The sequence below is a fragment of the Rhipicephalus sanguineus genome, chromosome 1 (assembly GCF_013339695.2).
Source record: "Rhipicephalus sanguineus isolate Rsan-2018 chromosome 1, BIME_Rsan_1.4, whole genome shotgun sequence".
In the NCBI taxonomy this organism is placed as follows: Eukaryota; Metazoa; Arthropoda; class Arachnida; order Ixodida; family Ixodidae; genus Rhipicephalus; species Rhipicephalus sanguineus.
The window spans coordinates 25,246,286-25,274,227 of NC_051176.1; the positions used below are offsets into that span (position 1 = coordinate 25,246,286).

Here is a 27,942-nt window from a genome sequence, read left to right on the forward strand (position 1 = left end):
ATTTTCGCCTTTGCAGTTGCATTCTCCGTTAATTCATCTCTCGCTTCCTGTGCATTGGACTGTTTTATTACGCATCCTCAAATGGTCTCTTGGTGGTCGTCTTCCGGTTGTGTGTACTGCAAATGGGGATACGTGCGTCCACTTTCGCGGGGTACAACCAAAGGCAAAACCGTGGCCTCCGAGATAGCTACGGCAACCGCGGAGGACACGGGCGAAACAAACCTGAAGGTGGTCACGACCAACATTCTGCGATTTACTTGTATGGCGCACGTGTTAGCCAGTTAGAACCAGAACTCTGAGCCTTCAAAACGTACGTCAGCGATGATGTGTTGTGACGACCAACTCGTCGCGGTGTGCGTATCACGCGTCTTCAGCCTGCCTCTAGCTGCTCACTTCGTGTTACACGACAAGCACCGCGGTCAGAGCCTCTGCTGAGCTTCATAGTCAAGGTTACCACGGTTCTCCATCAGGGCTACGCAAAACAACAGCAGCGCAACATTATCACACTTTCTCATGCGACCGGCTGTGGAGAACGCGGGTACTTCGCTTACCGAACACGCTCGCAACATACCATATCCAGCGCTCTCGCCTTTCTTCTTCGTACGACAACTATGGCAATCGTTAAAACTGAACGTTGTCATTCAGTCTTTTACGTCCGTGGCAATTCATAACGCAACAGTGCGTCTTTTGCGGCGTTTCTTCGTAGCGTGCGGAGGGGTCTCGTCTGCTGCTGTTTTCGCCGTCGTTCTGGCGAGTGATCCAGCAAGCACTTCACGACGGTACGGTGGTGCGTCCGACTAGCGGAGAGCAATTCACAGCTTTCGTTCTGTGTTAAATGCGCAAACACACGCGATATTAAGCTCAAACGTTGTTTCGCACTCGCTAGTTGCACCTGGTCCCATAGCAAACTGTGCGAGGGAGTCGGTCTACGCACTACTCAATACTTCTCCGACAGGTGGCGCCACACGTCCCGGAAACTCCAGAGTCTGACGTCTATATGACTTTCTTTACTAATATATTTATGTAGGGGACGCAGGCACCACCGTTTAAACGCTGTAGAGCTGTTTTGCGCTTGAGTACCCAGCGCCTCCCAGTAAAACGCAGCTCCAGCGGCCAAGTATCCAGCGCGACGCTGGGGCCATAATCAGGCGTGGCACTGGACGCTGGTACCCAGTGGCGCTGGGTTTTGCAATAGGGATGGCAAGCTCAATCTAAGGAACTAAGAGAAAAGCGAGGAGGCGTTCGTTTTTTGCGATAACCTCAGGGCTTACAATAAACTGTTACTTTGCCTGACGCGCACGAAAAGCGCCAGAATGGTTATCAGTACACCTGGCAGTTAAAGAACAAGGTTCTCACTAGAAAATACGCACTTGGTAGGGCTATTATTATCACATGTGAGGAAGATCTTACTAAAGTTCCGTAAATCATGGAGGCTTTCTAAGTCCACTCGTTCAATAAGAGTGTCTTACACTACAGAGAGACCAATAAAAGCTCTTTCTCTCTATTTCTTTTAAATGCTCGCAGTCTCAGGAACAAATTTGATGAACTAGCCCAGCGCTTAAGCGACCTTCATGAATCCTTGTACGTTGTAACTTTAACAGAAACATGGTATCATAATGGCTGTGATAAGCCAACCATTGATAACTATAAAAACATACCATGTCTCGAGCACATAAACATGGAGGCGGGGTATGCGCGTGTATCAAGAAAGGTATTGCTTATTCTAACATAGCCTAGTAATGTGTTACCAATAAATAATATTGTCATCATTATTTTGTACCGTCCGCCAATAAAGATTTTTACAGATTTTTTGAAGAGGCATTCCACTATTCGTTGACAAATGCCGGAAAGGTATTTACATTGGCGATATCAACAATAATTTGCTCTCTACTCAAATGTTATCAGTCGATATTCTTGTCATGATACACAGTCATGGATTTGAAAATTGCATAACCCTGCCGACAAGAAGGAACAGATAATTCAGAAAGTCTGACGAATGATAGCGCTGAGAACATTTTGCAGGCATCTTAACGTTTAAGTGATCATATGCCTTTTTTTGCATATTTCCTTGCCATTGAAAGTGCAATCCACAAATCTCTCCGTCTACTTTTGTTCGGACGATTGGTGTGGAAAGCCTGACACATTCTCAAGATAATGTATCCAACAGTGATTGGAGTAGTGTGAATGAAGAAAACGACCCAAACATATCATTTTAGTTGTTCATGAGTATTTTTACAGCGATATACAAAAGTTTTTCCGAAGCAACCATTCGGGAAACAAAAAAACGCAAGAAAACATGGATTTCCCAGAGACTATATGAAAGAATCGTCGAGAAAAACCGTTTATTTGCGCAGTTCATACCGACAAAGGTGCCTAATTTGTTTGTTGAGCATAAAAATTTTGAAATAATTAGGAGCAGACATTAAGAAAGCACGAAATGAATATTACTTAAATTAGTTCGAGACCAGTCATTTCTCAAGACAAGCTTGGTCTATGTTCAAACAATTAATTGGTGATAATAAGCATCGCATTACACACATTTCACGTATGAAGGAGAAATCTTACTGTGTTAATCTAGCATATATACTTCTTGCGCATTTTTAGCTGCAGGTACACCAAATGAGCCACATGACTATTCCATAGATCTAGTGTGTTTCATGTCGGGAACGTATTCCAAATCTATATTTTTATCGCCATGCAGCGAAGATGAAATATTTTGTATCATGCCTTCTCTGAAGCCCAAGTGTAACCCTGGTACAGACAACACAATGAAAAATCCAGTTAAAGTAATCGGTGATATAATTGCGAGTGCCCTGGCACATATTCGTAACGTCATGCTGACCACTGGTTCATTTCCTCATGACGTGAAACTGGCCTGTGTCAGTGTGATCTACAAGGGCGGTAGCAGAGATGACCTAAATAACTATAGGCCCCTCTCTGTGCTCTCAGTTTCTCCAAAAGGTGTTGAATATGTAATTAACAGTCGCCTATATCGTTAGTTTCCTATATTGACATGTTGCTAGACCAACACTTCTGGGTTTAGAAAAAACAAAAATTCAGAATCTGCCCTAATATGTAAACAAAAAAAAATGCCCGACCACTTTAACCAACAATTAGGAACAGTAGGTATATTTTTGAATTTGAACAAGGCATTTGATTCTGTAGCCCATGACACAATAAAAAAATCCACAGCATATCCACGGGGTGAATGATAATGAGTGGGGCGAAACTCCGGAGATAATCATCGGTTAACCGTGAATACTCCGAGCGAAAGTGAAAGCGCGCCAACAGCGAGCGGATTTTATGACAATGGTCCCCCTAGCGTACGTTGCCTTCCACCAATGACACACGCCATATGTGAATCTTCCGTGTATTCTGCCCAGTACATCATCAACGACGTGAGATCGGGCGCGTTTATACTAAAGGGTCGATGAGAGTCATGGCGACTCGCAGCTCACTTTAATTTTACATATACGCTGTGAATTTTTATTGTTTAATCACGCACAGGAGAAATCTCACACAGGTGTAGGGAAGAAGAAGATCATATGCGGCAGTGGGCCACGACCTTAGCTGAAAGAGCCGAGGGCGAGCTGTTGGCATTTGGACTGTGATTCTTGTGTTAGTTTTCGCCGCCCGCCTTCAGCGTCCGTGAGCCTGCTTCTCAAGTGCTACTTGTCGCCAATAAACTCCGTTCCAGAGTGGTGGAGGTGCTGGGTACTCAACCTGGAACTCCGAAACTGGAGACTGCCCGTTCCCCCAGAAATGGCCGACGAAACCACCCAGCAAGGCACGGCCCAACCTCCGATGGTCATCGTGCCCACTGCGCTGCGCCTGCGCGATCCACCTTTCTTTGACGGCACCGATTAACAAGACGTTGAAGATTGGCTGTCGACATTCGAAAAAGTGGGCGCGAGCAACATGTGGGACGATCCGTCGAAACTTCAATATGTGTCCTTCTACTTGAAAGAGGTCGCAAGCCTCTGGTTTCAGAACCACCAGTCGGAATTCGCCACTTGGAGTGCCTTCAAGCAACGCATTGCGGATGTGTTCGGTCGCCCCGAGGTACGGAAGCTCCGTACTGAACAGCGCCTTCGAGGTCGTACACAGCTGCAGGGAGAACGCTTCACAAGTTACATGTTACATCGAAGACGTGCTGGACTTGTGCAATCGCCTTAACCCTTCGATGAGTGAAGGAGACAAGACCAAACACATCTTGAAGGGGATAGACGACGACGCCTTTCAGATGTTGCTGGCCAAGGACCCGCGGACCGTGTCTGAAGTCGCCACTCTCTGCCAGAGTTTCGACGAACTGCGGAAACAACGGGTCTTGGCGCGGCGAGCAGCGGCTACAGACAACACTCTGGCGGCGTTGACCATCAGTGGTGAGCACAACACGCTGCTGTCAGAAATCAAACCATATGTGCGCGAGGAAGTGGCTCGACAACTGTCGTGCCTGTTGTACTTACCAACAACTGAACACGCTACTGAGCGTGTCGCGCCCGCCATCCGACAGGTTATACAGGAGCAGGTCTCCGAGGCACTGCCGTGCGCCTCTCAGCCAACACCTGTCGCCGCGCCACTGAGTTATGCGGCCGTTGCTGCTACGCCACCGCGACCTCTACCTGTGTCGACTGCCCAACCTGTGCGAGCGCCAACGACGTCATTTCCTGGTACACAGCAGTGATATAACGGAAACCCCTGGCGCACACTTGACAATCGCCCAATCTATTACGCATGCGGGTACCCAGGCCATGTCGCACGCTTCTGTCGCCGGCGCTTCGCAGCGACCCCGCCTGTAACGAGACATTCCAACTACTCTTTCCGGGCCCCGTACGACGCGCAACGAGAACTGCCCCCTCAACGTGACCGACTACCAGCTGAACGTGACCCGCTACCAGCCGACCGAGACCGCCAACCTGCTCACGAGTACCGATCATTCGCTCCCCGTCGCTCACCCTCACCACGGCGCCGTTCTCTGTCACCCCTGCGTCGCCGACCGAACCCCCTGGAGACGGAAAACTGACTGCCGCAGCTCCGGAGGCACGAGCTGCGTCGTTGTCACATTGTACAAGTCCTCGCCTGTCCCCCGCCAATGTTATGGAAGTGTTTGTCGAAGGTTTACGAACTCTCGCGCTTGTTGACACCGGTGCTGCCATATCTGTGATGAGCCGAAAACTTTGCCGCTCTATACGCAAAGTAACGACGCCGCCTTCCGAGTTTTCGCTGAGTACAGCGAGTGCGCAACAAGTTCGACCGGTTGGAGCATGTGCGGCCAGTCATCATTCAGGACGTATTGTATGACATAGAGTTTCTCGTGTTGGCCACGTGTTCTCACGACGTGATACTCGGATGGGATTTCTTGTCGCGTCACCACGCCGTCATTAACTGCGCTCGCGCTCAGGTGGAACTTTCGGCGTTTTCCGATGCCCCGTTCACTGACACCGAACTACCTCACATTGGCAAGCTCCGTGTTGCCACCGACACTGACGTTCCTCCTCTCAGTGCCGTCATTGTCCCTGTCTATCGCACTGAATTTTCTGGCTCCACCGTTGTGTTCGCGCCATCTGACGTTTTCATTCGCCGCCACGGTACGTCTCTGCCATATGCCCTTCTGCCACCGCACTAAGATGCGACTGGAATTGTCGTTTGCAACCCACGCTTATGCCCCCTCACCTTACATACTCACGAGACGCTTGGCCACGTTCAGCCTGTACACGACAATTGTATAGTGCCCATTGAATCCCACGAAACTGGCCCAAAACTTCAATTGAACGCTGTCACACCTCGTTTTACGCCGGATGCCATCTCCTCGGATATATTCAACCGCTCCATCGACAGCAAGCTTCCTCCGGATCAACGCGAACAGCTTATCACCCTTCTGGATGAATTTCGAGATTCGTTCGACCTTCCGCAGAAGGCACTGAGTCAAACGAACACAGTTGCTCATACAATCCATACTGGAACTCACCCTCCTTTGCGTCAACGGCCCTACCGGGTATCACCGAAGGAACGTACCATAATTGCGGAGCAAGTCGATGACATGCTTCAGCACGGCGTCATCACGCCTTCTTCCAGCCCCTGGTCTTCCCCTGTTGTACTAGTTAGGAAAAAGGATGGTTCGATTAGGTTTTGTGTGGACTACCGACGACTGAACAAAATAACGCGGAAAGATGTCTACCCTCTTCCTCGCATCGACGACGCCATCGATTGCCTACAATGTGCCGAATTCTTTTCTTCACTGGACTTGCGTTCGGGTTACTGGCAGGTCCCGACGGCAGAGTGTGACCGACCCAAGACAGCGTTCGTTACGCCAGGCGGCCTATACGAATTCACGGTAATGCCATTCCGTCTGTGCAGTGCACCTACAACTTTTGAACGGATGATGGACAGCATTTTACGCGGCCTAAAATAGCAGATATGCTTATGCTGCCTTGATGATGTCGTCGTCTTTTCCCCAGATTTTCCTACACACAACGACCGTTTGCGCACCATTCTTCAGTGCCTTACTAAGGCAAACCTTCAGCTTAATCTGAAGAAGTGCCGCTTCGGGGCTCGCCAACTCACTATACTTAACCATGTTGTGTCGAAGGATGGAATCCTCCCGGACCCGGACAAACTTCGTGCAGTAGCCGAGTTTCCGAAGCCGACTTCGCTCAAAGAACTTCGGAGCTTCATCGGCTTGTGCTCATATTTTCGTCGTTTCGTCCGTAACTTTGCATCGATAATAGCACCACTTACGCAACAACTGGCTGGCCCCGCTAATCTATCTAACTGGACCACAGCATGTGATGAAGCCTTCCGTACACTGCGCCGCCTGCTTACGTCACCGCCCATTCTGCGCCATTATGACCCAGCTGCTCCGACTGAAGTGCACACAGACGCTAGTGGCGCTGTTCTTGGCGCGGTACTCGCGCAACGTAAGCCCGGCATTCCAGAGTACGTCGTCGCATATGCTAGCCGCGCACTCACAAAAGCGGTAGTTAACTACTCAGTCACCGAGAAAGAGTGCCTCGCAATTGTGTGGGCGTTAAGCAAGTTTCGTCCATACTTGTACGGACAGAGCTTCGACGTCGTAACCGACCATCACGCACTCTGTTGGTTGGCTTCGCTAAAGGATCCCTCAGGTCGCCTTGGACGTTGGGCTCTTCGCCTACAAGAATTTGACATTCGCGTCATCTACCGCTCAGGACGAAAACATTCTGACGCGGACGCACTGTCCCGATCACCAGTGAGATCCAACACAGACACGCACTCAAACGCCAACTTTTCCATCTCTGCCATTTCTGTGCCGAACATGTCACTTGAGCAGCGAAAAGACCCATGGATTGCCTCGCTGCTTAACATCCTTTCCGACACTTCAGCGTCTGCATACCCTCGTGCCCTTCGCCGCCAAGCCTCACATTTTGAGATACGGGACGCGCTATTATACCGCAGAAACTACCAAGCGGATGGTCGTAAATGGCTCTTGGTTATACCAAGCCACATGCGGTCTAACATATGTGCGTATTTTCATGCCGACCCGCAACATGCTCACGCTGGCCTGTTGAAAACGTATCACAGGCTCCGCCAGCGTTACTACTGGCGTGGTATGTACACCTTCGTCCAGAAATACATTCGGTCCTGTCAACTATGCCAAAGACGGAAGACATTTGCCCATTCACCCGGATTACTGCAGCCTCTACCGTGTCCTGCACGCCCTCTCGACCAGTGTTGGCGTTGATCTGTATGGACCCCTTCCGTACACTGCGGCTGGCAATCAATGGGTGATTGTCGCCGTCGACCATCTCACTAGATACGTTCAAACAGCGCCGCTACCTTCTGCTAGTGCTCGTGACGTTGCCAATTTTGTCTTACGTCGCTTCGTCCTCCGTCACGGTGCACCACGCGAACTACTGAGCGATAGAGGGCCAGTATTTTTATCCGAAGTTCTTCAAGAACTCCTTCGCGCTTGCCGCACGGTTCACCGCACCTCTACAGCCTACCACCCGCAGAACAACGGTCTAACTGAGCGCGTCAATCGAACACTGGGAGACATGCTCGCGATGTATGTCAATTCGGACCAGTCTAACTGGGACGTCGTTCTCCCATTCGTGACCTATGCATATAATACCGCCACGCAGTCAACCACAGGCTTCTCGCCTTTCTTTCTTTTATATGGTCGTGAACCATGCCTCACCCTTGACACTATTTCACCGTATCGCCCGAACGCCTCCGAATTCAGCCCTGTTTCTGAAATTGTACAGCACGCTGAAGAGTGTCGTCAGTTGGCCCGCTCATTCACCTCGGACAAGCAAGCCCAAGACAAAGAATGCCATGACCGCGACCAGCAAGTCGAGACTTTCGCCGTAGGCTCGCTCGTCTGGCTTCGACTGCCCTTTCACTCCCCCAAGTATCTAGGTCCTTATCGCGTCGTGGAACGTCGATCTCATGTGACGTACGTGATCGAGCCGGTCAACCCATCTACAGACAGGCGCCGCCTTGGTCGCGAGACTGTCCACGTGAGTCGCCTCAAGCCATATCACGACCCGTTCGTCCTTCGTCACCTTGACTCGCCAGGCTGGCTCCTCTTTGTCGCCGGGGTAATTGTAGGGAAGAAGAAGATCATATGCGGCAGTGGGCCACGACCTTAGCTGAAAGAGCCGAGCGCGAGCTGTTGGCGTTTGGACTGTGATTCTTGTGTTGGTTTTCGCCGCCCGCTTTCAGCTTCCGTGAGCCTGCTTCTCAAGTGCTACTTGTCGCCAATAAGCTCCGTTCCACAGGCACTACCTTAGAGGTCAAAATCCAGTGCCTATAGACCCTTTCGCTGTTTGCAAACGCAGCTGCTGGACGGCTTCCGGTTTCGTGCGCCGGCGTAGCCTACAAGCATTCACGCGGAACAAAAACCTTAGCGAGTAGCCCGCACATTTTCAACACTTCTCTTCCTGTGTCTGGCCAAATATTTTAAATAAATAATCCTCTAAGCTGCACAAAAAACATTACAAGAGTCAGTCCTTCACTTTAAGCGCCTTCTTTTTACCTGAAAGCGGAAAAAGAGTCTTTCCTTAATCTGGCACAACTTTAAAAAATTACAGCATATCCACGGGTGAATGATGAAGAGCTTGGGCGAAGCTCCTGAAGCAATCATGGTCTCGGGATTCGCTTCTCGTTGAGCGCGTTTCGCAGCGGCGTCCTTGGCGCGCACCGTCACGGGATCCGCCTGGCTGCCGCCAAGCGAGCGCCCGCCGCTGTGCATCGTCCATGCTCCGCCAACGATCCGACACTCACTGTATCGACACGTACGGCGACGATCCAGGAGAATGAGAGAGGAGCTCGCTCCCCGCACATCCCCGCGCAGCCCGCGCAGCAGCCAATCGGAGAGCAGCGGCACTTCCAGCGCCATCTAGTGTCGATTCACAGAAGCGCCATATTGCACACAATTCTATTGGACCAACGCCATCTAGGAAATGAGACGAGAAATGGTGATGACGACACAGATTGTGTACAGCGCCATCTAGAATATCGTCCCTGAACTGCAGTTTGTATGTACTTCTATGAGACAGCGCCATTTATTGCATCATACGGGGGATCTGTTTACGCCGGACAACGGAGACGTGACAAGGTTAGACTAAGAGGAGCTACGTCCCTAAAACACGCTTTCTGCTTCGGTGTTAGAGAGTGATAATTGAGGTCACCGGAAGTTTCTTGGGGTGCAACACGTGCTGCTGCTGTCGCAATCTTGAAACAAAGGCGAGTATATACGGGGTGGTCAGTGAACGGTTGTGCAGCGCGGGCAGTCGGTTTTTTTTTTTCAATCGGTTTTGCGCGAGCAGTCGGTTTTTCATAGAGCACGCATCTGCAACGCAGCGAGCGCGGAGCGTCGGCGTCGCGAGGCGAGAGAGGGGGGGGGGGGTCTTTACCGATCGGCGCTCGCCCGTTGCCGATCGGGCGAGGTGGCTACATACTACTACTGCTACAAAGGAGCGAACGACCCACACCCTAAGGAGCTTCGCCCCCAAAAAGGAAATTGAGTTATTCCGGTATCAGAGGAGTTGCGTTAGACTTACTCAGTAACTATTGAAATATTCACCAACAATTCACTTCTGCAAATAATATTAAGGCAAACACAGGAATCATCTCAACAGGCTTACCACGAGGGTCTATAGCTGGTCCCGTCTTATTTTTAATATATATCAACGGCATAGCCAACGTACAAAGCACTAACGACATTGTGATTTATGCTGACGACACGGATGTATTTTTCGCCGGACAGAATTGTCAAAAATTGCAGTATACAGCAAACGCATGGTTATCTGAAGTAGCAATATCGCTACAAACAATCGGTCACAATAAAACGTTACTAAAACAGAGTGTGCACTATTCAGGCCTAAGAATAAAACCATTCATAATGAGTTCTGTTTAAAATATCGCGGAAAGAACATTCCACGCGAATCAAATGTCTTGGGGTTGTATTTCATGACAATAAGTTGTGGTCAGAACTAGTCAATTATTTAGCCACTAAAGTTACTCGCTCTATAGGCATAATAAACATATTACGTTATGCATTGCCGGTTAGACTAAAGCTGCTCTTTATTGTACTACTTGCTTGCTTACTGTCATTTCCATTACTACATACTTGCATGGGTAGCGCTGACACAGACTAACGTAATGAAGCTTTGAATACTCAAAAAAGAGCTGTACGTTCTATTGAAAATTTGACAATTCATGAAAGCACGAAAAATACATTTCTAGACGCAGTCTGTTGAAGACTTCACAAACATATCTAAAGAAATCATCAGTTCTTTTACACAATCTTCTCAAAAATGATAAAAAGTGTTGAACAATGGTATCTAAATGTTAACACATCTTACAATTTTCGACATAAATTCTATGACTTCGATACAGCACGAAGAAATTACGGCCTTCAAAACTTTCGGTTATTATGCCTCGTACCTTAAGTGCTCGTCCAAAAATTGATTTTCTAATAAGGTAATATTCAAACTGTAACCTTCCTTCAACTATTCTAAACAGTTTGCTATTAGCAGAAATGTAAAAAAAAACTTAATTTTGTCTTCTTAATATGGTAATATTGTTATGATTTTCGTGTCTAATAAATATTTACCAGCCATTAATAGCTGTCTTAACCTACTATTGTATATATGTGACTGATGAGATATACTTCATTTTGTATTTCTTATTATTGCATTTAACATGAGAGATGCTTTTATTCGATGCAGTGACTTCATAGATTGTAAAACTGACACATTGTATAAGATTGTATGGTATCACCACTGAATAAATTTGTGCAAAATTCATGCTGCCACATGTACATGAACCACCGAAGTGAAGTTGGGCCCTCATCAGGTGTATCGTAACACTCTTAGCCCAATTTCCTCGGTATGCAGTTTTCGCTGTACACCGGAATAAAGCTTTAAAAAACTCGTGGTCTGTGCGTGTATTCTTAGCAGAACAGTCTGTGAAAATTGCGAAGTGTCTAAATATTGTGGCGCGTCCTGCGACGAGCGGTGCTAAAAGTTTTTGTGGCTTAAACCTGATAACATCAAAAAAAAAAAAGCGCGCGTGCCAATATTCTAGATAATGCCAAGCGAAACGAACGTAACTTGGCAGGCCGCATAATGCATAGTACAGACAACTGGCATCAGAGCAACGGAATGTTTATGAACCACCCCTCGGGCTTGCTGAGAAAACGCATCTTGTGAAAAGCAGACACTGCTATGAACTACTGAGCCAAATCTTGCAGTCGTGAGTGGCAAGGAGAGTTTGCAAGCCGAGCGCGAATTTGCCATTGTCTCAGGCGTCCTCTATTCATACACGGACCTGTGACCACCCTTTTCGGTGCTACCGGCGCCTGCTGTATGACGTCGAACAACAGACTGCATGCTATTGGCCAATAGCCGATATAAATGAAGATCGCGGATAGGATCTGATGCACTTCTTGCCACGGGCTGCCGTTACGTGCAAAGCTGCCCTCCATTGTCTAACATTACACAGTAGCCACACTAGCGAGCATAGAATTCACAAGGGGAGACAGCGATCGTGTTTCATCACGCGCGCTGAAGTAACTTCTCTTCCCCCATGCTCTCCCTCTCTGCTTAGCTTCTAGCGCTCTCGTCGGGAAGAGAGAAAGCGCTCAAATCGCGCGGCAAACCGTTGTAATTGCGCCCGTTCATGATGGATTCCAGAAATTTTTGCGCCAATCAATTCTAAAGGCTATATTTCGATACCGAGATCATTCGAAGAATACCTGGAAAAGGTGTGTCATGATTTCTTTAAGGCAAAGGGAACAGAGGGCGGCAGCGAATCAGATAAACCGACGAAATCAAGAAGTTTGTATGGATGAAATGGAATCATATCACGCATCATTGGAAGGGAATTTCAAGGGACCGCAAGAACTGTGCGAATTAACCGAATGCCGAACTATCTAAACTATGAAGAAAACAATAAATGAATGTCTGTCACATCAATGCACTTTTATTTTCTTGAGGAATATGCAAATTGAGTAGTTTATTGCGTAAAGCAGTGCAAAAGCCGCAATTTTCGTCATTTGCGAATTCGCTCACAATGTCAACGCGGGTTCAAGACCACGTGTCTTAATCCGAAACGTGCTCTGAATCCATATCCTATTATGTACCAACAACGTGATTGTGGATGGCGACCGCGCCTTTCTGAAGCTGTCCGCGTACGCCGTTTTCGTTCATTTCGGCCACGCATTTGCGGCACTTCGCGCTTGTGGCGCTCCGAGTATCGTCCGAATTAACTGGGTTGCGGCCAAATATGACGGAATTAACGAGTGTTTGATGCCATTAAACAATGCATATACTGGCCGCGACAAGTGAACACGTCCGAATTATCTGATTTTCCAAATTAACGAGTGTCTAATTAACGAGCTTTTACTTTATTTTCAAAATATTAATTGTCTCACTCTATGTCCAACATTTGTCTAGCTTTAGTTAATCGACGGACATGCGTACACGCTAAAACAATAATGTTTAGAGCGCGCGCGCGTGCTCTCTCTGGAGTGTGCGATCGAGTGTCGTGAATTTAGTTCATATAACTGTATCCAAAGAACTTATCATTCGCAACACACTATGACGTTAGTATTAGTCTGATAATCAGCATCAACCTACTCGAGCAGTCAGTTCTTCTATATGGGCTCGTACCGCTCCGCTGAAATCCGTCACAAGCGGCGCTAACAACGCTCAATCTCGGCGTTTTAAGTGCGGAGCATTTTAGGGACCCGGCTTGTCGTCCATCCATGCATCTCATGTGGCGTGATCACGCTCACAGTAAGGGGCTCAATACAGGCCATAAGAAGGCTAACAATGCTCAAAACCAGGTTAAAATGAACGAACAAGATTTAAAATAATAGAGTAACAGAATAACAAAAAATTAATGGCAATAATTAACTTGAAATTGCTATAAATATTTTATAAACTTGAGGCTGGCTCCTGTGCCGCGCAAGAGAGGGCGCGACCACCTCGCCGAGCGAGCGAATGCTCCTCCCGTTGCTCTTCGCCGGCGCTGCGTCGCTATATCTGATGGGGGAAATACCCTGACGGAACTTGCTGCAGACGACGCGTATCTCAACTGCCGCACCAAGCAGGACATCGATAGCAGAAAGTAGCACACATGTCCCACGCCGAGTTTGGCAATCTCCCTAACAATACTCTACTCGCGCCGGGGAAACCCTGCATGCCTACCTGAAACATTGGCGTCATCTACGCTTTGGCAAACGGAGCAATGGGAAGTCCACCAACGGCAATCGATGGGTGCCCGTGTTACACACTTCCTGAGGTTTCGCCGTAGTGAAGCTGCCATACGTTTTTTTTTAGCTTGTGATTTGTGTATTCGAAGAAGCACATATGACCTCGCTTGAGTCAGTTATGATTGGAACGTTATGATTGAAACTACATTGGAACGGCTAAGAAATTCTTCGTAATTGAATATCCACGTTCTTCACAGCGATCGTGGCACGCGGAGTACAGCTCAAAGGCTAACGGTCAGTTCGGATACATATTCGGTTCGGAAGTACTGCGGATGTAGTACGCGGAACATATACAAGATTGACAGAAAATACACCCAAACGGGTGGCGAAAACTGGTGTTCAATGCGCAGTTAAAATGTACGATATTAACTACCTTCTGCTAGGTTGTCGCGCGCACGGAGAGACAAAGCCGCTTAACTAAACGAGAAAATGAAAATACCGGCCATAGGAATGAGTTATAACACGAAGAAAATGTGGTCATTGATGCGTGGTGTAGCGCTTACGTGTCAGGCTCCCGATCTAAGCTGCCACGAGGTGGTGGGCTCGAATGCCGCTCGATTTTTCTTTTCGCGGTTTTTTTTTTCTTTTTTTGTCGCAGTGCTCGTGTTTTAGCCATAACTACGATCTGAGCATGACCAAAATTCCCACAACAAATTTAAAAGCCCGATTTCGGCCCGGAACCGGTGTCCCAGTGTACCGCGCACCAGCGTCCAGTGTGCCTCGTGCAGTGTGCCAGCGTCCCAGTGCCCAGCACCACACTGGTCCTATAATCATGTATGGCACTGGGACAGCGCCACTGGTTTTTCCAATAGGGTGGTTTGAGGAAGGTGGCCAAATGGGCAGACGAGAAGGGGTTCAACGCCATTGCACAAAAAAGCACCTGCGTCCTATTATTTACAAAGAGAGGCCTACACCTCGATCCCTATGGTCACGTGGTCGTGACGTCGACGAAGGCAGCAGTCAGCACGTCAGCACGTCATGAAACTGTTTATTTGGCCGAACTTGTGGCCGGGAAACAGAAAGTCAAACTACAGCAATACACTGATAGCGGCGAACAGAGCGTCGACCGTCCATCAACTGACAAGCGGTGAAGCGCGTCGGCATTTATACATGTGCCTTCGAATATTCCAGCGTTATCGCTGGTTGCCGCGCAAACTCTAAAATAAGTTCGAGTGTTCGCGTCTTGCGCGCAATCATAACAAAACGATCTACAATAATCGGGAAGCTTCTCGAACAATGAGGCGCGGTTTGCGCTGAGCGTTGCTGACATTCTTTGTGGGCGCAAACCGAATACAGCAAAAGTGATAAGAAACGCACGTGGCACTATATTCACCCACAGGGTAAGCATTTGCCTGTACAAACACAACGTAAGCTCATCGGCTTCATTCTGGACACAAGGCTAACCTTTGTGCCACATTTAAGATATCTAAAAAAAAGTGCTTGAAAACAATGAACATTCTAAGTGTTGTCACGAACTACATTGGGCAGTGACAAAAAGTGACTGCTGAATTTGTACAAGAGCCTTATACACACGCGTCGAGACTAAGGAGCCACAATTTATTAGCCTGCCTCACCAAGCATCTCGAAGATGCTGGACCTTGTCCATCACTTGGTATTCGTGTTTCTATAGGTGACTTCAGGAGCAGCCCACCAGAAAATCTTTACATAGAACGAGACAAGCAGTCGCTTCTTATGCAGAGATCATACTTATTCTTTGTGTACTTTATGAAAGTGAGTGCAAACGATGAACGCGTCACATACCATATCTAGAATGACTTGTCCAGCTCAACCCAGTTTCATATTTGTCCTCGAGTGAGAGAGCCCTACCCTCTGCGTGTGAGCGATCTGGCAGAGGATATGCGCGTCCCATTCCATCAACATCAATTGATGGCTCCCGCAAAGCAGCTCCCACTATGGCAGTGGCGGTTTATAGTGTGTGGAGTCTGTTTTATGGAGGTTACAAAACACGCGCTCATGACACATATCAAGATATATTTTCTCGAACGGCAACACAAATACACTTACTCGGGATTTTTCACAGGCGCATCGCAGTCTCATGCTGGCGTGTATTATGCAGCGGTTGGCCTAGTTTTTTAGTATGTCGGTGTTCTGCGCCCAAGCAAGCATTTTCACAGCAAAGGTTTACGTGATACTGGCGGCAGCTACACACATTAAATACTAATAATAATATTAGCTGGCGTCCCAAAACCAAGATATGATTATGAGAGACGCCGTAGTGGAGGGCTCTGCAAATTTCGACCACCTGGAGTTCTTTAACGTGCACCTAAATCCAAGCACACGGGCCTCAAACATTTTTGCCTCCATAGAAAATGCAGCCTTCGTGACCGGTATTCGATCCCGTGATCTTCGGGTCAGCAGTCAAGCTGCATAACCACTATACCTACATTAAATACCATAGTAGGAATAAGAATGCACTCATATTTACCGTTTTCTTAAGCGTCGTAAAAACTTTAAATACTCTCAGAAGGTACAAAACTAATGTGTTTGTCTCGCTCTACTCACTCATGTGCACTATTTACACAAACAAACAGCATGTAGTAGTACGCTGGGTGCCCAGGCAACGTAATGGCTAACGTGCTTCCCACGTCAGTCCATGCCAACGCTCCGAAATCATCTGTAGCTGTCCCTGTAATGGACTTAAAGCTTTTCCTGATAAAAGAATTAGGTGGTTACTCGCAGCGCTTATGGAATCAAGAAGCAGCAGTTATGGGACACACAGAACACACATGCACACCTTTTGTCCGGTGGCGATCCCCTTCCTCTTACAATGTCCTCGACTGAAGCCAATACGACGCAAAATTTTTTATTACCCTGCCGGCAGCAGGTTCTAGTTCATCCTTCGGTGGTCATTGGTAGTAAAACTTCTTTTCAACATGAATCATACTTTTAGCCCCGCTTCCTTTTTTCCCGTCCTTACAGGCGAAGTTCCATGATTTCAAGGTCCAGAACATCGTAGCCAGCTGCGACGTTGGCTTCTCCATAAAGCTGGAAAGCTTGGCCCTCAACCACGCGCAATTTTCGTGGTACGTATACCAAGTGCTCGTTCATTTCTGTTTTAAACCACAATGGAAGTGTTCTTATTTTGACGCTAGAGCAACTTTCTGTTTTGTTTTTCCGTACTTTACATATAGCGCAGTTCTGTCGATGATTTTATGCGTCATTTTGCTATATAAGTTGGTATTTTCTATTTCAAAGTTTATGGTAAACAGTGCCCCCGGCCGTTGCTTCACAGGACGACGTAAGAGGATGTTTTCACAACAGCACGAAATCGGTCGACAGTGACATCGCCTACGAGGGGACAGGCATTGCACTTGTCACTGCAATCCGCTTCTGCTCCCCTCATAAAATATCTGAAAATTAACTGGCCCAAGATCTTAGCGCATTTATGACTCCGGTTACCACGTCACAATGAAACGGAGACTAGCATGAAAGTGACAGTGCCACGACACAATTACTACTTTGTGCAGACTTCTTCATAAACTATTCTCTCGGTAACTTATTTAGTTTTGCTGGAAATTACATTAGTCTTTGCTAACGGGGGGAATAATATACGCCTTTGGGACAGAGCATCATCATTTGTAGACGAGACTTGCTTTTGCTATTTATGTTCACTATTGGCAAGGCAAAGACGGCAAACACTTCTGGAAATGGTTCGTCGATTGCATCGTTAGATTAATTTTGTCGGTTGTCGCGTGCTCACTCTACTTTATCGTGTCGCCATTTACCATGATGGCTCTTCTCCGCTATTAGCCAAGCTTCACTGGGGCAAATCAATTTTAAATGCAAAAGAGATGTAAGAGCAACTGAAGAAGTTATTTAGCACATACATTTAACCAACATAAGAAGGTCTTTGTTCATGTGCTTCTGCCCATGTCTGTGCGGATTTTATGCCACTTCTTAAATTACGTGTTGTGGAAGCGGGCTCACTTTATTGAACTCCAAGTTTTAATTCATGCCCTACCATCGCTTGACACAGTATCCCGCAATGTAAAATGGCTGCTTCTATGATTTGCTTTTGTGCTGTCAAGACCCGTTCTGTGTATGCATTATCCGCTGTTCACTTGCTAAAGCCAGCCTTTGAAAAGGCAGACCGCGATGTGACACAATGATCAATAAACTTCCACTCCATAGTGTAGGTCCGCTGACAGATGAATCACTGCGCTTTTTATAAGTTAGAATATAAAGGTTACAGTGCATATCGCTGTGCTGTCGCCTCTAAAATGGCACGCTACTCTCAATGTAACCTCTATGTTAAACGGAAATGAAGGAAACACAAAGATAAAATTGTTGTAACAGCCACGTAACTTATAAATTATAAGTTACCTGCCGTTTAATGCTGTCGTAAACGTTAGCGTGATTAGAGTGGAGGGTTGGCAGGTCGAAAAGACAAAACAATAGCCAACTTCAGCCGCGGGCAGTAATGTAACCAGAAGGAGCCACACCTGCGTCAAAACAACTGCGACGTTTTTATTTAAACGACTCAATGCAAGAGCCCTTTCTCGAAAATGTAAGCAAGTACAGCATGAACACTTCAAAATCAGAATTGCTTTGATTCAAGCACAAAGTGTTGACTTTAGCAATCGTTTCGTACAGGATGACTAAGTTTCTTGCGCTGTTGCAAAATGACACTTTCTTTACGCGTCTTGCATGATTTTTCCTAAAAGAACTAGAAGTAACAGCCTTGTGGTGACAATAAAATTGAGTAATGCATGAGAGCGCTCAAAATTGGAGCTGCCGACATTGAAGCGTAAATTGTAATAATTACGCAAGATACCCAATCTCATCTTGCGTATGACGAATCACGAGCAGTTCACATTCCCGAGTCGGAGTCAGTACTTACTTCTAAGAAATAACACGTACGGATAGTGCGTCAGACATTCGGTTTCTAATGTCGATGAGTGCTAAGCGTCCTGGAGCTGGTGGGTCAATTCTTGCAGAAACACCTGAAAAGCCTCCCAGTCCAAGACCCTTACGGTGTTCACTGCGCGTATGACGTCGCGCAGGTGCTCGACGAAGGAATTCCAGGAGCTAATTTCGCCTTTTCAATCGACGTTGAAGATTTATTCTACAGCATTCCACATGACGAACTGCTTTTGGCGGTACGCGATGTAATAGAACTCTCGGGCCGATCGCCTTCCAGAATGACTGTGGTGTGTCTGTTGATGCCTTTTTAGAATTGTTGACGATGTATCTGTCATCCACGGTTGTAGAGTTTAAGGGGTCGATGTTCTTGCAAAGAAGGGGTATTTGCATAGGGTCAAGCGTTGCTCCTGTGTTGTGCAATATATTTTTAGCTCGTTTTGACAACTCGCTTCGGGGCTTGACAGATCATGAACGTGTCTGCCGTATCTTTAGATACGTCGATGATTTTCTCATTGTTTTAAAAGTGTCTTCACCTGACTCCTTACCTGGGGTTGTACACCAGGTCGTGGAAGCTTTTGAGGCTTCCTCTGACGCTCTTAGCTTCACCCATGAACTTCCATGCAACCGGTCCATCAGATTTTTTGAGCTTCAATTAATCTTTCATGGTGATGACCATCTTTGTTGGTGTTTTATGCCTAGGAGTAAGAAAGCTCTTTTGCCGTTTGGGTCAGCACATTCAAAGATCGTTAAAAAAGGCATTATTTCAAACTGTTTTTTAAATGCGCTGAAAAAAAATTGCGCTCACGCTATGAAGACCAGCCTAGACAACCAGTTCGAGAGGATGGAAGCTGCTGGTTACCCTAGGGATCTGCTGTACGCGGTGGCAGAATCTGTGCTACAAAAGATTAAGAGGCCGCAAGATAGCACTGGTCTGCCAGCACAACGCATTCAAGAGAAACCGTTTGAAATTCTACCTTACATACATAAGGTTTCACATAATATCAAAAAGGTTGCCGTGGTGCAGGGCGTAAATATTGTTCTTTCAGCTCCCTGCAAACTTGCTAGCCTATGCTCACGTGTGGCTCGTGGAAAGACTAGCAATCCGGTGTGCACTACGAAGCACGAGCGTTTTTTCGCGAAATGTGCCACACGTGTTGTGTATAACATCCCGTTGACCTGTGATAAGGTATACATCGGCCAAACCAGCCGATGTATTAATACTAGGTTGAGTGAGCATCATGCTTCTTTGAGTTCGAATGATGGGGCGAATCTTGCACGTCACTGTCGGGAATGCGGTTGCTACCCGCTTTTCAGTAATGTAACTTATCTGGGAAGAGGAAAGGGCAAAGAAGAACGGGAAATTGTGGAGGCATACTACATTAGGAAAAGCGGAGATAGATGTATAAGCACACCATCAATTTGCCTAATTGACAAGGAATTTAGTGTGTTGCAACGATGGCAAGAAAGATGATTGTGTAATCTCTTTCACCGGGTGACATTGTAGGTGATACAGACGTGCTGAACATGCGTTGTGAGGTTGCTCGGTGGAATGTTTTTCTTCAATAAAGTCACAGTTGTTAGTTCCAGCGGTGTGTGTGTCTGCCTCTTTCTCGTGTCCCGTTCTTTTGCCGGCTTTCGTCAAGTGAATGCACAGGAGAAGTTGGCGGACATGATGTCTCAATTTTTCAATAAAGACCAACCAATGGAACTTTTTCACACCATCTCTTGGCTATTGGTTTATTTGTTGACTGATGTGCATGGCAAGTGCAGCTCGAATGTTCTTGCCAGTAGCAAAGTGTGCATATGTGGTGTGCGCTGGTTGCTGAAATACTTCGTCATGCAGCTGTGATTCATTGATACATTGCTGCGGCATAGTGTCATTGTAGTGCTCTCAAATATTATTGAGCACACGGCATGCCCTTACAATAATCCGCACATGGCTGATGTCGCACTCCATCTGCTTCATTATGAACCTGAAATAGACTTTCAGCCGTCCAAAGTCATTTTCCACTATTCTGGTTTTTGATAATTGGTAGTTGAAGTGTGTCTGCTCACCAGAAGAGCTTGTGCTGACAAATGACTTCATTACATTCGGTGTGAGGGGAAACGCCTGATCGCAAAGTATCAGTGGCGGCACAGCAACGTTGCTTAATGTGGTTTTTCACTTCCTGAAGATGGGTCCTTCAATCAGGCGCGACAGTGTTGACTGATAATACACATGTGCATCATGGCATCTTCCTGATGACCCAAAGTTGATGAACCGGAACATGTAGTTGTGGTCCACCAGTGCGAGCAGAATCACACTGTACCTGTAAGACAATGCAGTAGTAATTCAATGGTCAAGAGCAAAAAAAAAACTGGATAGCTTATAGTGGAAGCACGCATGACGAAGCAACGTTTTGTAGAAAATGAAGTAACAGCATTATATAGCAATGAATAGTTTATTGTTAGTAGTATACTCAACAAAATACAGTTACCAAGGTCATGTGAGGTATGTGCAACGTAACCTGGATTCAACAGAGCTCATGTCTAGATATTTCATTTCTGTGAAGACAGTTCTGGGTAAATACCCATTACAAGCTCAGAATAAATGGCATTTTAAATGCGAAACATTTCTTAGTGAACCTTTGGCACCTTCAGCGTTTCTATCTACACATCTATCTATCTAGACGCATACGTCTGGGTGCTCTCATGATCGCCTCCTTAACTTGGTGTAGACCAAAATTTGCATGGGAGGGTAAGAGGATTTGACGAATATGACTGTCGGGTCATTACATTGAAAACGTGAAAATCCTGTCGCGTACTTCTTCAAACCCTTTCCACTGGACACGTGTGGCACATACCCGTTTACCATGGGCCACGGTGTACGGGTATGCGCCACAGGTGACTGACAGTTTATATCTACCCAGGAACGGCGAGAACAGACATTGGTAGCTTAAATGCGAGAGCGTTAAGAAAAACCAACATCGGCAGCGTTGACCGGACGAATGGAAAAAATGAAAATTAGGATCCCAGCAGGAATCGAACCCAAGCATTCTGCGTGGCAATCAGGTATTCTACCACAGAGCCACGCCAGGTCTATAAACTGGTTTGGAAAAACAGTCTACGCAGGCGTAATATCGATGCAACGTCAATTGTGGTTGTGGTGCTTGCTATCTAATTTTACATAACACCAATAAACAATACGTGATACTCCTACGATGTGTACTCCTACGATGCAGGCATCACATCAGATTAACGTCTGTAATTCCAGTGTTGGCTCCGCTTTTGTAGCAGTCTAATAAACATTACATTTGTATTCCTATGATTCAGCAAGCTATATTGAAGCATTGCTCGACCCCGGAGGAATACATGAACGAAAGTTACGTATGATATTCACATCACCGCACCGTAAAGTGCACTTAGTCCGCCAGAACGACGCAGTGTCCTCTTCATTTCTTACGAGGCTGGGCGATGGCCTCATGCTAACCGAGGATGATACCATATTGATTGACAGCCGATTTTTAGACAAGACTACGTAGGCCACATACGCCCAGGTAGTCTACGAATACGACAAGCGCCATCCACTGACGTTGGTCTACGTAGCACTATCCAGACCTACCAGTCTCGACGGCCTATACCTCACCTACGCGAAGGGTGACTTCGGGTTCAGAGATGTCGCCGGCTCTATCGACAGACAATTTGTCGACAAAATGACAGAGGCATCCACGAATTCCAACAGCTGTATTATACCTCATACTTCACTACACATGGACCCCTCGTCACCGCGATCACGACCGGATCCTATAAAAAGTCATGACCAGCTGCTGGTCCTCACAGATCAGGGAGATGATTTATTTTTTATTTATTTATTTATGAATACTGCAACCCTAGTACGGGTTTTTGGCAGGGTGGATATACATTTGCTACATTTACAAATCGGCAAACAAATAAATATAAAACAGCTAAGGTATTTATACGCTTTCGGAAGAAAAAAAGCAATGAAAAAGACAATGGTTTGTAATAAACAGGCATAAGAGCAAAAAAAAAAACAGCGCTACATTTAAGATGATCACAAGTGGAGAATCGCTACAGTGATTAAAATAAATAACAGTAGCACATGTAATAGAATTCCGACATTCACTGCTGGAGCTGCGCAGCAAAAAAGGTTTACGGATGACTGGGAAACTTCGTTACTAAGATTATTCCATTTGGTAATTATCCTAGGGAAAAATGTTATTTATTTATATTTTTTTTATTTATACAAGTACCTGCAGCGCCACGAGGGCATTATTACAGGGGGGCAATTCAGGAAAAAATAGATACAATAGCAAAATGTATGTAAATTCACATACAGACATGAAATTGTGAGCAAGCGATGGACTCTGCGTGGAAAATTGGCAACACATGCGAACGAAGAAATCATTTTGAGTGCAGACGCGATTTCGTCAAAAAAAAGTATCAGCAAAAGCAGGCAGACAGGTAAATAATATCTCACGGGAGATCAGAATGTAAAAACGATTGGAATTCGGATAATGTTTCACAATGAGATATCCCCTTTGGAAGTCTGTTCCAGTACATGGAGGTGTGAGGAAAAAAAGAACATTGAAACACATTCGTGCGGCAGCGCATTTCCAAAACCTTACATTCATGATTACTACGTGTAGAGATGAAGTGAGGGGGGAAATGTACAAGTTTTTATTCACTCCTGTGAGATCAAAGTAAATTTGGAAAAAAAGTTCCAATTTAATGGTTAGGCGGCGTTGAGATAGGGTTTTCCAACCAAGGTTGTCTTTAATTAATGAAATGCTGCTTTTATAGGTGAAATTACCAGTGACAAACCTGGCTGTGCGATTCTGGATACGCTCAAGTTTATCAATAAGACATGAGGTGTCGGGGTCCCATGCTGCGCAAGCATACTCAAGAATTGGACGAACATACATATTATATAGTTGTTCTTTAACACTGTTAGGGGCATTGTAAAAATTGCGTCTAATGAGGTTAAGCATCCTAGAAGATTTTAAAGCGACATGTTCAATGTGTCTAGTCCAGGTCAGATTTTCTGAAAAATAATTCCCAAGATATTTATAGTGTTGCACCCGTTCAAGTGATATATGATCCAAATAATAGTCAGATCTCACAGGGGAACGTTTGCGGGTGAAAGATATAAATTGACATTTAGCACTGTTCAAAGACATACACCATTTGCCGCACCAATTTTGAATTGTGTTTAAATCGATTTGTAGACTATTAACATCATGTTCGTTTGTTATATTCCTGTAAATGACGCAGTCATCTGCATATAATCTGACACTGCTTTGTAGACCCTGTACGATATCATTAATGTAAACTAGAAATAACAGAGGTCCTAAAACGGATCCCTGTGGCACGCCAGAGGTAACGGTTGTTTCAGTTGATTTAACACCATTAATCAACACATGCTGTGTCCTTCCGGAAAGGTAATTTCTAATCCAAGCTGCTATAGTAGGATGAATACAAAGAGATGATAATTTATACAATAACAAATCATGGGGAACAGTATCGAAAGCCTTTTTGAAATCTAGAAAAATGCAGTCTACTTGAAAACCAGAGTTGTAGGAGTAAAACAGATCATGGCAGAATTCAACCAATTGCTTTGTAAAGGACAAGCCAGCCCTAAAACCACGTTGAGCGTATGAAAAGAAACTATTGTTTTGGAGGTGTTTCATCACAGCACTGTAAATTATGTGTTCTAATGTTTTGCAGCAACCAGAAGTGAGATTGGCCTGTAGTTCTGTATAGAATGTTTCGGACCACTTTTATGAATGGGAACAACAGCTGCCGATTTCCATTGGGTTGGGACTGAACTGCTGTGTAGAGATTTGTTACACAAGATGACTAAGAAATTGGCAATTTCCTCAGTGCATGCCTTAATTACCTTGGTTGGTATGCCATCTGGGCCTCCAGATGAATTGTTTTTTAGGTTATTAAGCAGTTTAAGAATACCATTATACCTTGCAGTAACTATGGGCATATTCTCATTGTGTAAATCTGGCGTTGCAGGAGGTAGATTAGTGGACATGCTAGAAAATCTCGATTTTAAGTAGGAATTAAAAGCGCAAGCCTTCTCGTGATCATCAAATACTGCTTGACCGTCGACTAATAGATTGGGTATCGCGCTGACCTCCTTGCTGTTAACTTTAATAAATTTCCAGAAGTCTTTGGGATTTTCTTTGAGCCTTACATCGAGCGAAGAAATATATATCTGTTTTTTCACTTTAATCGCATGCTTTATTGTGTAGCCTAAGTTACGCATTTCTTCATAAACAGTCTGACTGCGATGTTTTAAATACGCGGCATATAGGCGGCGTTTTCTGCTAATCAAAGTTCGAATTTCCTTGTTTATCCATGCTTTGTCATTACGGCGACGACTGGTCAGGAGTTTGGAAGGAATGTATTCTTCAACTAAGGTCATCAGTTTACCTCCAAAGGCGGACCACAATTCATCAATGTTTAGCGACTCGGAGAGATTACAGAAATCTGGATAAAAAAGACAAAGTTCTTGAGATAACGAGGCATAGTCACCTCGGTCATAATAGTATACTTTTCGGGGTTGTTTGTGAGCTGCTCTTAGTGACGTAATATTGCAAGTACCAACGACGCAGTCATGATCACTAATACCTGGGATTACAACTACATCACGGAGCAACGACTCAGAGTTAGCAAAAACGCGTCACATAAAACGTCACATAAAAACGCGTCACATGTTTCTGAGGGCACCTCGTGCCCTCAGAAACAAATTGGCTGAGATCATTAGTCATGACAAGCTCCGAGAAAGAACAGGATAGTGAACCAGAGCCGGAGAACTCGGATCAACAGTGCTCCCACGTGAATTTAACATTACCGCTTTTGATCCGGCGGTTGATCGGACCAGCAGTTCAGCAAATCACTGTATACGGTCACATAATCCCAGACGAGTGTTGAGAAGAATTGTTTGCATAATCCAAGCATACTAACACCTCAGAATTTCCGAAACTATTGTGTGCGTGGCAGTATTATTTTGTTTAATTTTCCGGATGTATTAAGTGTTTCTTTAGATAGACAGATTTATCTAAAGTCTCCTGTAGCAGAAAGCGCAATTCTGTCAAATCACCTAAATAATCTGCAAAGGCAGACATAACTTGTACGATAAACGACAATGTAGTTAGTTAATTGAAAACGTCCTAATTTAACTTGTAATCTTCGGGACGCGTGTTTTAATCGTGGAGTCTACGCCAAGTTGTAATGAAGCTAGAACCATTAGCGTAAATTATTTAGCACCGATGTCTTGGAGCACGCGGTGAAAACAACGAACGTCTTGCTCTCGTGCATCACCTTTTTCACGGTAAATCTTCCGTTCGGACGGGAATTCGCCCATTATAAGCTATATTATCCAAACTTTCTACAGCTTACTGAACTTTCGCTAATAGTGTGAACTTCCACCTTCTACCTTGGGAGATTTGCATTGCAAGAATGAGCAGTAATCACCATCGTATCGCGAAAGAGCGGGTACGCGGCGGGCGCAGAAAAAGGCGAGCCTCGGCAGCGGAGCAAGCGAGTCCTTGCCGTGACGTCACATCGCCGCGACTGCCGCGCCGCTAGTGTTCGTTCTCGGGGCTAATAAGGCACTGCGCCGTGTCGCCTAAAGGCAGACAGAAATTAGGTGCCTTTTTCCTTTTCCTCCTGAACCACCAAAAGAAAAAAGCCGTCATGGGATTACCTTGGCCTTGTGAACTCTGCTTCTGAACTGCCCAGCTGTGTCGGTCGTGTGTGCGCGTATTGTGCCTGCTCCTTGCCGCTGGACGTGAAATGCGTGGTTTGACGACAGTGCAATATGCCTTACTGCGGGTCTTACTGCGGGTGGGATATGGTGTGACACTGTCCCAGCGACTGAAGCGAGCCTGCCGCTGTGTATATTACCAAGCAGATGATGGGCACGCTGCGTTCGCGGTACCATCGGGAGCACAATGGTAAGTAATACTAATGTTTCCTCTGTTCGCGCGTCCTTATCGTCGCTCGGGCAGCTGAAGGTATCCGCCTGTACATTGCGTCGAGTGAAAAGTGCAATGAAAAATCGAAAAAGAAAGAAAGAACAGACATTAAGCTCACATAGCGACGATGTGTAATGCGTGTTCAGAAACTCCTGAGAATATAGCACATGCTTCGCACGGCCAGCTAATCAATCGATTCGCGAGTGCGCCTTGAAAAAAGATGTTTGTACAGCATAATTTCCTTCCTTACGATAAAGCATAAATGAAGCAGAGTGCTTTCAAGGAGTTTACACGAAAGCAAAAATAAAAAGCCTCTATTATCACGCTGTTATGCAAAGAAATGTGCATTGAGGCCAAATTTCGTTTCTGTTTTTGCTGTTTTCATGCTTGATTTGCTTGTCTTGGTCCTCCGTCTCGATGTCAATTTGTGCGCGTTGACATGTGGCATAATCGTCACATAATTATGACCATATGATGAAACATAATTATGGCCATATGATGTGACATACGTCCGCTAAGTGACAGTATGTGTTGTGAAGAACGTGCATTTTCTGGTAGTGTCACTTCATTAGTCACATATCAGCACTCGACCTTTCCAGGATTACATATGCATATTTATGGCCTTTAGGAGATGTATTAGTTATGCAAGGCTATTTTATTCACATTGATATAAGCCAGTTGAACCTGTTGAACCACCTCGTTGAATCACCTTGTTTCTTCCCTCTGGTTATTTTGTTTTGAATTATGTTGCCATAGTGTTTATTATCTGTACACAGTATTCTCACTGTTGACACAATTTCTGACAAGGTTAAAACGCTGGCATTGTGTCCAGGTCTTCTTTACCAAGTTGCCCAATATTCAGTCCTAAACAGAGCAGCTCGGGTTGATCAAGAATCTAGTGTCCAATTGTTTAAATACGAAGTTAACCTCACTGACATTAACACCCCTTTACACTATAATGATAACTTGACTGACATCGAAATCTACCCAAATGGTGGTACACAGGACGAAAAGGACAAGAGTAACACTTCTGGTGTTCTTTTGCATTTCTTTACCTTCGTGTATTTTTCGCCCTGTGTACTTGAAAAGTTGACAAGGAACTACTTAGCAGCCTCACAATTTTGCATTTGTTTCATGTTTTGTTAAAAGGTCGGCTGAAAGTATAGTGAAGTGTGAGTCCTTGGCGAGAAATTCATTTTTATGGACACAGAAAGATTAATGAACTTCTTTCTTGTATCATTTTCAGGAAGACATTTCTGGCAAAGCAGCAAGAGTTGCTCGCCCACTGCTTATGTACGAGACAGTGTA

At 45.6% G+C, this 27,942-nt stretch overlaps 1 protein-coding gene across 1 annotated transcript in view; it reads left to right on the top strand.

The window, feature by feature from the left end:
* LOC119389854 (uncharacterized) overlaps positions 1-27,942 on the top strand; it is a 126,232-nt gene that overhangs the window by 86,674 nt on the left and 11,616 nt on the right. Inside the window, exon 3 of the mRNA XM_037657259.2 lies at positions 16,703-16,806. Within this exon, the coding sequence (XP_037513187.2) occupies positions 16,703-16,806 (104 nt within the window). The remainder of the gene's footprint in view (positions 1-16,702; positions 16,807-27,942) is intronic.